The sequence below is a fragment of the Elgaria multicarinata genome, chromosome 7 (assembly GCF_023053635.1).
Source record: "Elgaria multicarinata webbii isolate HBS135686 ecotype San Diego chromosome 7, rElgMul1.1.pri, whole genome shotgun sequence".
NCBI lineage: Eukaryota > Metazoa > Chordata > Lepidosauria > Squamata > Anguidae > Elgaria > Elgaria multicarinata.
In genome coordinates, this window is record NC_086177.1 from 35,439,368 (window position 1) to 35,453,074 (window position 13,707).

The 13,707-nt window shown below is 41.8% G+C and overlaps 1 protein-coding gene across 5 annotated transcripts in view; it reads left to right on the top strand.

Annotated features, from left to right (window-relative positions):
* The window catches only part of PHACTR1 (phosphatase and actin regulator 1), a 288,343-nt gene extending 277,297 nt beyond the window's left edge, over positions 1–11,046 (top strand). For all 5 annotated transcript variants that reach the window (XM_063130398.1, XM_063130401.1, XM_063130400.1 and 2 more), the window contains 3 exons: positions 6,624–6,764; positions 9,985–10,061; positions 10,526–11,046. In XM_063130398.1, coding sequence (XP_062986468.1) covers positions 6,624–6,764; positions 9,985–10,061; positions 10,526–10,541 — 234 coding nt within the window. In that variant the 3' untranslated portion in view covers positions 10,542–11,046. The remainder of the gene's footprint in view (positions 1–6,623; positions 6,765–9,984; positions 10,062–10,525) is intronic.
* The last annotated feature ends 2,661 nt before the right edge of the window (positions 11,047–13,707 follow it).

Consider the following 13,707-nt stretch of genomic DNA (forward strand, 5'->3'; position numbering starts at 1 on the left):
CTTTTGACTCAAGGCACTGGTGTTTGAAGTGTTTTAAATAGGCCTCAACATGAGAGGTTGGTTTTCTGGAAAGTTAATTCAATGATTGTGACAAATTGGTGACACCGTACAGAGGAACTGGCAAGCAATGCCTTGTTATGGAGATCAGCACCTCCACTAGGCTTCACTAGAAAAGCTCAGAGAAACGATTCCCCAACCTTGCCTTAAAAAAATCATTTGCCTTGGCCCCCTCCCTCCCTGTATCCCAGATGCCTTTGAGGCAGTGCAGTATTGGCATGTAGAACAGCTGCTATCTTTTTTACACACTTGCCCACCGTCTCTGTAGCCTGGCAAAACAAACCATGATTTTGGGTTTACTCATAACGACAACCCATGGTTTCAACAATGTAGAGTTCACAACCCAACAACAAACCATAGGTTCTCTTTCTGGGTTGTTCGTGCTTAACAAACCATGGTTTGTTGGCACAGCCACATTCGCTCATCAAGACAACACAGAATTCAACAAGCCATACCATGGAATAGCATTATTTGTGAACCATGCCTATGTGAACAGGCAGTGAAATCAAGGCAGGCTTAGCCTAGTTTAGGAGGGCAAAATGAGGAAGGCACTTGATAGATAGCCAGCCTTGTTTTATTAAGAGCAGATTGAATGTTTCTCTTTTCTCTTCAAAGGCTTTCGGACAGTTAGCATTTTTTCTAACCATCACAAGATATCTTAGCTACTTGAAATCTCTGTTGTAACTATGCATGGCAGAGATTCTTGCTTTTTAAAGTCTTGACACCTGAGCCCAGTCTTCTCAGACCAAATCCTGCCACTAAGGGTTCTGGAACAACCAGTCCATGCTGCTCAGGTTGCAGGGGTGTGGAGGGCAGGAATCCTTAGTAGGTAGGATACATCCTGCAGTGATATGAAATTCTCTGCTATTCTGTACTAGAGCATCAGTGTTCTCTCATCCCGTGAAACACAGAATTTGCTGCTAGCAGGGGGAAATGACTTGTTTAGATCATTGTTTGTGAAGTCTATATTTGGCTTACAAGCTTTTCTGCCTTGATCACTTGTCATCACACAAAATATAAATAGGGTGCCGTGTCTTTTAAAGTCATACAACATTTAGATAGTATCCAGAATCTGTGGCAAAACAGACAAAAGCTTTGAACTCAGTGGTAGCACTGACACTTCATCCTTAGTTTATATCATGGGGTAGGGTGGGGAAAGTATGCTAACATGAGCAAAAGATGGCTCATCAAATTTACCTTTGAATACTCCAGCTTTTATTCCCATCTTTGATATTGAATGTCAGGACCCAGGAGGCTCGTTGTTTATTTGATCTTGAATAGCGTGGAAAATGAATAATCTGCAAGGACTACTATTGGGGCAGCAGCAAAGATTAAAACGTAATCCTTATAGCTCAGTGATGTCTGCTCTTCAAAGTGGCACTGTGTAAAGGGAATCACTACATCACGTACACTAAAGCCACAACACAGGGCAACTTCACATGTGTGATCACAGGTATGGAAGCACAAAGAGTTCTGTGTATGTGTTGCTTTCCACAATCATATCGGAGATAGCATAGGTTTTCAGTAGGAGTGTAGTTTTTTTAAAAATACTAGACATAGGAACAGGTGAAATTTGCTGGGAGCTAACTTAGAAGGAGAGACAGATGAATTTGAGCTCACACACATCCCAAAATGTATTGTTAGGTATAATCTGATACCTTCAATGATTCATGCAGACTGCAAATTTCCATTGTGAGACAGGGGCCAGAACTATATTAGTGTTTTTTTGTATTGAAGTGCACTGATAACTGTAGAAGCACATTATGTATTCCATATACTCTTTCCCCAGCTTTTTATTGCATATTATCCAAAATATACAGCAACAGATGTCATTATGTGTGCTATGAGGTATAAATGCGCAAGAGGGATATACCATTACCATGATGGGTTCGTATTGATGTGACACAAAGTGTAAATCTGGCCTTGGTTCATCTAAACTGCAGACCTCATGGACACAAGTTCTGTACAAATTTTTTCTTCCTTGCTTTTTGTACCACCTAGTCTGATGCACTGTTCTGGAGAACTCAAAAGTTCGCATATGTTTGTGAAATTTTGGTTGGTATTGGCCAACTTTGGATTTTAGATTTTTTTCCCCCTCAGGAGTCAGCATGGCTATCTTTGGTTATTTTTATTTTCTAACTGTGACATTCTCATCTGCCCACAGCTCAATCTTTTCCTTCCAGGCAGTCCATAATTGAGGGGTGCCAATAGTACTTGAGCCCTGCTAGAAATCATGCTTTCCTATTGAGTGCCCTTCCTTTGTAATAAGTGGCTGTGGGTTGTGATTTCCCAGAGGTGATAGGAAGGCCTGCTAACCAGGTTCACAACCACTATTTTGTATCCATGTACCTCAGTAGCTGAGCATTAGTATTACAAGAATGTTCATTGTGAAGCCTGACTGAAATTAAGTCTTCCTTCCAGGAAAGGCTGTTGTAGAAACAGGAGGAAAACCTGAATAAAAAGAGGAAAATAAAAGGCCAAAAACTTGACAAAGGGGGACAAGAAATGTCCCCCTTTGCTGAGCAGAAGAGAATAAAGGAGTAGAAGTCAGAAAAGGGGCTTGGGTTTAAGAAATATGTGTAAATGAAACCAAACAAACAAACAAAAACAGTTGGAGAAATGGTAAAGTTCAAGAGAAGAAGATGAAAGGGGGTAGAATTGTGTAGAAAAAGGAGGAGGCCAGAATTAGGAAGATGTAGAAATTCCAGAGGACAATTTGAATGGGGGAAAAAGTGTGAGATGAAGTAAAGTTAAACAATGAAAGGAACAATGGAAGAGTGGGGTGAGAAAAAAGAGAACTGCAGAGAAGAATGAATGTTAGAGAATCTTTATACAAACATAACTGTTGGAGATTGCCTGGCTGTTTCTTCTTCAGAAAGAAAAAGGAAATGCAAGTAAAACTCCTATTGAAACCACCTCTTTTGTTATCTCCTTAAAAAGATACTGGGCTTAGACTAAGAGTCTAACATATGAAATGTTTGTCCCAGCAGGGCAAATAACTTGACAGGAAGCAACTGAAGTTTTACTGAGATATGTCTCTAATGAATGACAGAATGATGAAATACAAAATCCGTTTGTAGATACAGCAAGTGAGATATATACGTCTGTCAGTTTGTACAGGCCCATTGGATAGGGTTAGATGCTCTGGGCTTCCAGAGGTCCATGGAAGTAGACTTTCTAGGTGAGATACTCACAATCCTTGAAACATTATTCCTGAGAGCAAGAGTCCATACAGAGATGCAGGACGTCAGGACCTTTAAGCTACAAGAAGCTGGTATTTTGGCCCCACACTTTGCCTTTGGTCTTGGAACATGGCCCCCTAGAGCTTTTCTGAAATGAAAATCAGCCCTCAGATTGAAAGAAGTTCTGTGCTTTTGGTCTATAGGATGACATTTGCAAGCTGTAGTTCCGCAGTGATTGCGTTTATACCCGACTAGTGATATTCAGCAGCCAATTGCTGCTCTTTCCTTTGTACTTGCAAACACTAATGACACTGCGCTAGCATAGGTTTATGCTAGTGCAATGTCATCATTAGCACTAACACGGTGTGCTCACTAGATACTACCCTACCCTATATGCGTAACCCAACTCAGTCTTTGCAGACAAGGCAGGAAGATGTACTCACACATCTGGACGAGGACAAATCAATTAACAAAAGATTGACTAAAACACATTAGGACATAAATAACCCAAGCCAGCAGATCATCTTATAAAGGCAATCCCCAATGAGAACTTCATAGAGTAATCAAACACAATTCAATTGTCAGTGGATGGATTGGCCACAAACTTCCGAGCCAGAGTCTAGTAACAGGTTACAAAAGACCGTCAACTCTCAGCAGTGGCTTATGGCAGTGGTCTTCAACTGGTGGGTCATGACCCAAAAGTGGGTTGCAAAATCAGTCCAGATGGGTCGCTGCAAAGCTGTTGCCACCATGTTGGGAAATTGTGAAAGTGGATCCATGTTGCAGGTTAGGAGTCCGAGGTGGATCTCAGATCTGGACCAGTTGAAGACCTCTGGCTTACGGGCCACCAGCTTCGTAGCAGCCACCAAATCCTAATCTGTAGAATAGGTTCTGGCTCCTTCAGAACAGTTCTCACAGCTCCTCAACAAGCAAAGCAGCTTCTGGTCCTTCTGCAGTCGCTTTCCTTGAGAAGGCAAAAAATAAATCGGATCTTTCAAGGAAACTACAGCAATCTCCTAGTTTCTTATTCTAATCAGCCACACATTCTCCACTCTGCTTTCTTGATTCAAAACACCCTTGAGCAAGAACTAGCTGCAAAATGCTCCCCTTTCCCTAACAAGCTTTGGTCTGAATATCCACCTTGGTCACGATGAACAAGCCCATGTTAAATCCATATGCAATACCCCCTCCCAAATCATCATCGTGCAGCATAATATAGCATCTCCTCATGCATTCTCCAGTATGGCTTTATAGACTAAAACAAACAAACAAAAACCCAAGAAGCTTAAAATATGCAGATTAATTCTCATCAGATGTTCTGGGCTGTCTTTCCTACAGTGCATATTATGCTCCGTGACATGGAAAATGTCTGAGGACCAATCTGTTACATATGTGACTCCAGTGATTTATATTTCATTTTGTTAAATACAAGAAACATAGTTCAAATGTTTATCTATTGAAGGGAGCTACGGCTATTGGACAGTATAAAAATGCATAAATAATAATAATAATCTACATATTTTCAAAGATATGTGTTGTTGTTGTTTTAAAAAATAAAACATTTCATTTATTGCACTGGATTACATTGGATTACCATACTTCTTGTCTGTAAAGCCAGGCCTGGCAGTCGTAAGGGAAAAGGACTAGGCCCAACAGGTCTTAGAACCCAAGACTCCAAATCCAGGGTTGCCATGTACCTTAGAATTAGAATTAGGGTTGCTCTTGACAAATGGATCAAAAATGTTACATCATTATGACTGAACAGTGCAACTGATCAGGCATAATATAAGAGAAAGAGACTTCCTTCTCATACAGACCTCAATAGGGCACCATTGTTGAAGGAAAATCCCTGCATTTTCGCTGACTGTTCTGTTCATTTAAGGGGAATAAATCCTTTGCAGTCATTTCTTGCTCTTGGGTAAATGCAAATAGCCAACTATGACATATATGGACTTCAATTCAAACTGTTACAGACTTGTGAGATCCTTTCTCAGAACAGTTGGCCTACTTTTTTTGTCAACATTGCTTTAGAAAGAATTGTTTTGGAGCAATGACGATTGTTGCATGACAAATGATCTTTTGCTTAGTAGGCCACCACAGCGGATCTGAATAGTTTGATGTAACATGAAGCTAAGGCTCTCTGAGCTCTTCCTTCAGAATTCATCCCCTTGAACTTAATTGGAGAGGATCGTATTTCTGAGTAAACATAGGAGGGGTCTGGAAGGGAAAAAATGGAAAAGTTAAATAAGCAAGCTTAATCAACCCTTTCTTTTAGGAACGAATTTCAAGTCCACTAGGGATTTAATTATTTTTCAGAATGAGTAAATATGTCTGTTGGGCTTTGCTTTTGTGTGTGCCATTGTCTCCCAAATACTCTTTGAATCATATCCCTGGTAAAGCTGGTTCAGTATGTATTGTGTTCTCTTAGGATGCTTTTACCACCTACCCATAAAAGCATGATAGCAACCACATCCAGCTTTGGTCAGCTGGAGACAGTTTAGCCTGATAAATACAATACTTACACACTTCCTGCCCACAAATTTCTTGTTAGTTTGCTGGATCTAAGTTTTCTTAGATGGATGATTATGTGTAGACTTCTAAAACACATGATGCTCCTACAGTTGCTGATGTCAGTTAGCAGAATACAATTTTGGGGGTGATGTCGTAGCAGCTTTGCTCTAAACAATTGACTCAGACGCCTACATGCTGCCAGTCTATAGGTATCAGTAGGTATAGGGCTATCCAGTGAAATGAGGGCTGTCCAGTGAAATGAGACTGTGGGCTCATCTACACCAAGCAGGATATTCCACTATGAAAGCGGTATATAAAAGGCAGGGGCCACACTACTGCTTTATAGCGGTATTGAAGTGCACTGACAACTGTTGGGACCCATGACACAGACCACATTCATAACACTTTCAGAGTGCTATATCTTGCTTGGTGTAGATGTGTCATGGGCCCCAACAGTGCACTTCAGTTCTACTATAAAGCAGTAGTGGAATATCCTGCTTGGTGTAGATGAGCCCTGCATGGTAGCAGTGAATTGGTGAAAAGATGCAAATGTGTATCTGAGCAAGGAATGTGCTTGCTCAGATATGGACGTGATGGACAAAATGCCATGCCACACTGATGCCAACTCATTAAATGTTATATCTCAACTTGTTAAATATTGTATCACACCAATTACCTATGCTGCATTACTGACCTGTGTTGGGCAAGAGAAAGTGAATAAGCAAATTCTATATGGTCAGCTCAGTGGTACAAGTGGAAAATAAAGCAGCATTGATTTTAACTTTTGTTGTTGTCGATGTTAGTGTAAGAAACTGGCAAATAGCTTTTGAGAAGAATAACATTTGGGTTCATTTTTCTTCTCGGCTCCTATAGCTAAGTCAAAGGCCTACAGTGGAAGAGCTGCGGGAACGGAAAATTCTCATCCGCTTTAGCGATTACGTGGAAGTGGCAGATGCTCAGGACTATGACAGACGGGCAGATAAACCATGGACGCGGCTCACGGCTGCTGACAAAGTAAGTAGGAGGAGTTTCCAGACTCTTTCAGCCTTGGGGCTGGGCATTGGTCTAGCTTTCTGGGCGATTTGCATTAGATCAGCAAGGATTTCTGACTTCAATAGCGGTAATAAAATGACTCCTAGTTTCTAGGGTATGCTGCTAAAATAAAGAAAGTTTGGGGTACCCTGGAATGCATTTGTGTGTGGAAGGACTGTGATATCTGTTCATTTCTAGTACTCAAACCGAATACCTCGGCTCAGCAAAATATTAAATTCTATGAGTAGGTCTTTGGACTTGAAAGTTCTGGTTGGTGGATCTCAGAATTCTAGTAAAAAAAAAGTAGATCCTGCAAGCCTGAGGTCTGCTCACCCCTGGACTAGGAATAACTTGATGCCAAAGCTCATCAGCTCCTTAGCAGATCCACTTGCCCTATGCAGAGGCAGGATCACAACATGGTTATTTCACATGTGCAGCGTTCCACTTCTCTTTACTCTAACCACATCATACACAGATGTGTAGACACGTAAGACATGTAGATAAATTGGAGAAATTTGTTCATTTTGTTTCAAAATCTTAGTTCTGAAATAAGCAACAAGTATTTTTAAAAATACTTCTAAAAATGCTAACATTGACAAGAATATTACAGGTAAAAATGTCCTATTCTTTATTCCCAGCCGCTAAATGCTGGAGTAACAATAGGAAACAACAATGTCGATCACTTCTTGACATTTCCCAGGTTTGGACTTTGATATGCGTAACTGTTTGGTGGCCACAACAGAAAAATGACTTTGAAAGACTGAAGGCAATAGTAATAAAATAGAGGGAAGGAGGAGTAAGTATAAAGGGCACAAGCCATAAATTGCATCTTGGATTGTTTCCAGAGGGCAATAGATAAGCACTGCAGTTGCAAACAGAAATGCATGCAGATGTTTCAAGCATAGAAGCCCTGCCAAAAACAAAAGATGGCACCCCTACTGTTCTAGATAGAAAGCTCAAGAGTGACACATTCAGTAACACAGGCCTTAGCTAGACGGGTTTTATCCCAGGGTGAACCCCGGAATCATCCCTGTGTGTCCCTCCCTTGCCGCAGGATAGAGCCCTACACTTTGGGCCCGGTTTTTCCACGGTCTCGGGCTGAGCCCGTGGAACTTGTGGGCCATTGCCGCGGGTTGACCCGGCTCCGTGCGATTCCAGGAGCTGTGCCCATCGGGGGTAGGGTGTGGGGAGCAGGGAAATTAAATTATTTTTTAAAAAAACTTACCTTTCGGAGCTTGTGCAGTCCTGTTGCTTAAAAAAAAATGGTGGGCCCAACGCCTCTCCTCCTGAGCTCGTCGCGCCTCACGTGTAAATGGAGGAGGGATCTCGCAATAATCACATCGCAGGATCTTCCCTCCTCCATCGTGGAATAAAAGGTAGGTCTAGCTAAGGCCACAGTTTCAAAAACAACAGCAACAACAAGACTGGTTGAGATATAATATAGCAAGGGTCATACACATTCCTTTAGAGATCACATCTTTAGTATAATATTTTGATTATTTCTCATCAGCTCCCATTTCCTGTACAAAAATCAAAAACATAGCTGGTTTAATATCCTTTAACAGCCTTGACGTCCCATATGAATGACTCTTCCTTCCAAAATTCACCCCCAACCAACACATTCTGACTTCATCAGCCATTACAGAGAAGATTTATGGCTGTTTATGGCAGCTGTTTTGTTTTCTGCATTTGAGTTAGTATTGTGCAGTGACATAAGAAACTGTTTTGTCTGGCCTCATCTTTGCTGTCTGATGCTGCTTGTTAAATCTTAGATCTGGGACATTCAAGGGTAATAATTTTTCAAAGCTTGTGGGAGTCAATAGCCTGTGTGTTCCCTTTCACAGTCCCTTAAGCAGCAAATCAACTGGCTCACAGTCGGACCTTGGAATAGCTGCAGAAGCATCTTGCTTCTTTCCAAGCTGCCATTTCCGAAATAAATAAAACAGAAGCAAACTTGAAAACAGTGCAAAGGGCATGAAGCGAGGTTACTCTGGAGGATAGGAGTCCAACCAACAGGCTCGTATTACAAGAAAAAGGATTCCAACTAAACATTAGGAAGAACTTTAGGTTTTTAAGCAGAAGCTGGATGGCCACCTATCCAGGGATGTTGTTGCAGTGGATTTTTTGAATCAGCAGGCGGTTGGACAAGACGACATTTCGAAGTTCCTTCCAGACTTAGGATCTTCTTCCAAAACAGTAGCCCAAACATGCACACCGGAGATGGCTATCCTGTGCCAAGATGGCTGTCTCCAAGTTTAGTACTCTGGCTATCCTTCGAAATCATCCTCCCTGGTTGTCTAGTGGTTAGGATTCAGCGCTCTCACTGCCACAGCCCGGGTTCGTTTCCCGGTTAGGGAATACATGTTAACCGCCCATGGGCTATGGGGCGGTATATCGGTATAAAGAAGAAGAAGAAGAAGAAGAAGAAGAAGAAGAAGAAGAAGAAGAAGAAGAAGAAGAAGAAGAAGAAGAAGAAGAAGAAGAAGAAGAAGAAGAAGTCATAAATGCTTTGTGAATTTGTGTATTGCTTTGCTGCAGACATAATAGAAGACCGTATTTTATTTCCAACTTGTTCTTAATATCTTGCAAGATTGAAAGCAGGTTCTCTGCAACCTGCATCAATTCCCGAATGTTGGTAACGTGTGTACGCATCATGCCAATTAATAGAATGAATTAGATGTGGCTGGGTATAGCCATATCAGGCTCTGTGATTTCCCCCTGTTACCAGCCCTGCTGAATTAATAAAAGATGGCTATAGGGCATTTATAAGAAGATGCTTCAGTGCTCTCCCCAGGTGATCTCTGGCAGCTTTTCAAGCACTGTTCAAGCAAAGTTGCCTCTTCCATCTGTTCATTTTCCTTGTTCTGGATGTGTTCCAAATGAGAAAACACATTTGTTCTTATTTGGGGTCATTTACAAACAGAACCATAACAAGTCATATCTCTACATTGTTTACAAAGCAGTCATCGTCAAGGTGCCATGCCTCATTGCGTCATATATTTTCTTCCTTCTGTTTTTGATAGTTTTCCCTTTAAATAGAAACACAGCAGTTCTATGCATGCGTACTCGTTTGGGGTGGGGCGGGGAGGTGACGAATCCAGTTGAATTGTGGGACTTATGTAAACATACATGGGATCCAGGTGCACAACACACTTGCAGATAAGAAATACCCCACATTTGCACATTTCTTTGTCATTTGCAGGCAGCAATACGCAAAGAGCTCAATGAATTTAAAAGCACTGAAATGGAAGTTCATGAATTAAGCAGGCATTTAACAAGGTAAGATGAAATTAAAATAAGAATGACAGGTCATGCTCATTTCAAATATAAGCACTGACAACATAAACTTCATATGTAGCCCTGAGCATTTTTTGAAAATAAAATTTGGTCTTGAATCCATTCAAAGTTTCACGCCATTTCCTTAGAAACCAAATATGGTAGGGAATGGTGACATGGGGCAGCTCCTGTATCATCAGCCCACTTTTCTGTGTTCTAACCTGACCCAAAATGATGCAGTAGAGCACTTCCACTAATTATGATCCCTGATATCTTCGTAGAACGTCTTCTAGTCCCTATACCCATCCATTCACGTTTCCTATTAGGGATGAGTTAGCAACCACCTAGCGAATTCCCCAGATGTCCACAATCTGTTTCTCTGTTTATATGTGAAAAGGATGTTTCTGTCGACACTAACCAAGTTTTCTCCCGCCCCCATTCCTTTTCCCCTCCTTTTCTTTTTTTAGGTTTCACAGACCATAGAAACGGAGTACTCCGCCATCTTCAAAACGTAACTGAAAAGAACCATAAGTGCTGGTATCGTTCACTTCTCTGTTACGTACAATGTAAATCTTCTGAACTGCCTTTTTAAAATCAATAAAGACATGAAGGAAAACAATGTTTTCCTACACTGGGTAGAACGACATCATGAAACCTGTTGGCACAACATTCAGCAACTGAGCCACCCGGGGCAAGAATCATGCCAGGAATTGGCACTTATATTTAAAACTCTGCTGTGTGGGTTCCCCTCTACTCATCCAAGACCAGCCATTCATGCATACGGTCTTTCTTCAGTCCCCTGCTAATCCCTTCAAGCATCTCTTGTCTGACTCCAAAGAAAGCTGCGGCCTTTGGTGTTGACTTGGGCATAAACATGCTGGACAAAAGCTCCAATGAGGACTACCATTCTTCTGGCTCCACACTTCTACCAACACACTTCTTCCTGTTTAAGAGCACCTTAGAAAGAGGATGGTGGGGGGAACGAAGACCCACTCTGAGGATCTACCTATTTTTGACACTTTCCAAGAATCATTCATGGAGGATCTTTTGGCCAGCTGTCATCCTTTGGTTTTTGTGAAGGAAACACAAGGAGGATTCCTCGTCATCCATCTCTTTCATTCAATTGACTCCTTTGCTGCAAAAAAGCAATTTTTGAAATGATTACAGATACAGGGATTATTCGGTAACGCGCTTACCTTTTACAAACAGAACAAGTCAAGCTGCCTTTTTTGCCCTGCTTGGTACTTCGTGCTCTCACTTGCACTTGCGTAGAAGTTGGATGGCACAGCAGCTCTGCTGGCATGGCATGGCGTGCCAACTTTATGCAGGCACTGCCACTTCTGTTCTGTGCAAGGCAGAGAGCTCGAGATAACTGTAGGGCTGGGGGGGTTTCTCTGTATGCGAGGTATGTGTTTGGGGGGTTGTTTGGTTTTTTTAAGAGCAGGGATTTGTTATGTAGAACACTACCTGGTGTAAATAGCAAAATACGCTGTTAGGAACAGCTCAGCATGATCCTGAGAACCAAAGCATTTGGCAAAAAGCTAGCGGTGGGGTTGTTTTTTGGTTTTGTCTTTAAGGTATTGGCTCTTTTCTTAACAGGATAACCCTTGCACGCTGGAAAGCACTGTGGACCCAGTCTGTCAAAGCACTTTGCTAGGCCGATGAGCGTCAATAGGGTTACTCGATTCAAATTAAGCATATTTGAATTTGCTTCTTGGCCTGAAAACTTGTCCTCTTTCATCAGCTGAGCCCTTTGCTACATTCATCCCAAGCAAACAATTATGGACACAGTGACTTCATTTCTTAAGCTTCTTCATGGGTGTGAGAAGGTAGGGTTGGAACCAGACTTAGTCATATTTAGAACATAAGTTACTGGGATAGAGAGTTGTGTCTAATGTGATTCCACCACTTGAAGGGAGACTGCTGGCAGAACCAATTTCCGCCCACCTGCCCCCCCTCACACATTTGCCCTGAAAGGATGAGGAACCGCCAGAGCAGATTTGTGGGGTAGGGGGAGGCTGAAGGGAGGAGGAGAGGACTGGGAAGACCCCTGGTAAGCGATTTTTGCTTTCATGGCAATGTCATGACTAACAAGTCCCATTCATTTCAGTGGGTCTACTTGAAGTATAACTAAGTCTAGATCCAACCCACAATAGTGATAATGGCTATTCAGTTGTTTTGGAAAGTTTCTTACAGGAAAGCATTGCTTTTCTTTTAGAGCAGAACAACTGTCAAATTGTATTCCCTCCTCATCCTACAAAAATTCTCACCGTTGTCAAGCTGTGTTAGATCCAAGACCACCTAGGTTAAGAGTAGCCTCTCTGTTCTTCACCCAGAGTAAAATAAAATGGCCTCTTCTGCTGATGTGTGTGTTCATTCTGAGCACACGTGCAGAAAGGTGAGATGATGGGTCCAAGATTAGGTATTAGGTCCTGGCAAGCCTAGCAAACTTTGTTTCTAAATTAAGGGGCACAGACAGTGGAAATAAAAGGATTGTCTCCATTATTGGTCAGTCCAGTCAGAGGGTGGAGAAATAGCTGGGCACACTGCACTTACTGCAGGAGCAAGGAGGGCAGGGTAGGCTGAAACTCTTGATCTTTTGTCCAGTTGGCAGTGCCCACATCTCATACTCTGAGAACTATGTCTTAAAGTAGCCAGTTCTGCTCAGATTTCCTAGCACTGTAATGCAGTTTCAAGTTCATCCTGAAGATGCTATTTAGAGCTCCTGCTTTGACTTGCCTACAGCTGCCAAAAGAAAATAGTGGGAATCTCAGGTGGATTTCTGAACAGCTTTTACATGTTACAGATATTCAGTACCCTATATTTTTCAACAGTTGTGGGGTAGCATGTCAAAGCCTTTTATCCAGGTGAGTTTGTGGGTCTTTTGTCTTCAGTGAAGCAAAGAACAATGCTTAGCGCCATTTTTGAGGATCTAGGAAGCATTTTCTCCTGCATGTTCCAGGGACACCAAAGTATTGATGTGCTGATTTATCTCCCATGTATCCCCCCCCAAATATAAATGACTGCTACTACTAGAAACTATGCTCATAGAACATTTCCTTCTACCAGTAGCAGCAGTAAAGCAAGCTTTTCCAACCTGATGCCCTCAATGCATGTAGACTACAATTCCCATAATCCCCCAGCCAGCGAATTCTGGGAGTTGTAATCCAACCCATCTCTAGGGCACCCAGTTGAGGAAGGCTGCAGAAAAATATAAACCTTGTACGAGGAAGTGTGCAATTAACAGTTCACTTCATTTTAGGGCTATTCGTTGTTAAAAGAGAGAACCTACAGTTCTCAGCCCGTGAACCCTAGAGGAATCATCATGAGAGAGAATTGTTTAATGGGAAGGAATTTTTTAAAGTGTCACCAGTTATTCTGCTTTACTGGAGACAGTGATGCATTTAAGATTATTTCTGCCAAGATTAATTTCCAAGTGGGATAGGCTATCAGCGAACGGCCCAGCTCTCATTTCAGTTCTCCATTTTCGATTTTGAAATCCATGCTGTTCGGGAGCGTTTTTGCAATATAATTTTTGTATCATTTCAAGACATGGGGCTCAGTCCATGTGCAAACAAGCACTACCCACAACTAGTACTAATGTCATACTTCATTGCAGATGCCCACTTTTGCCCTACAAGATGGCAAT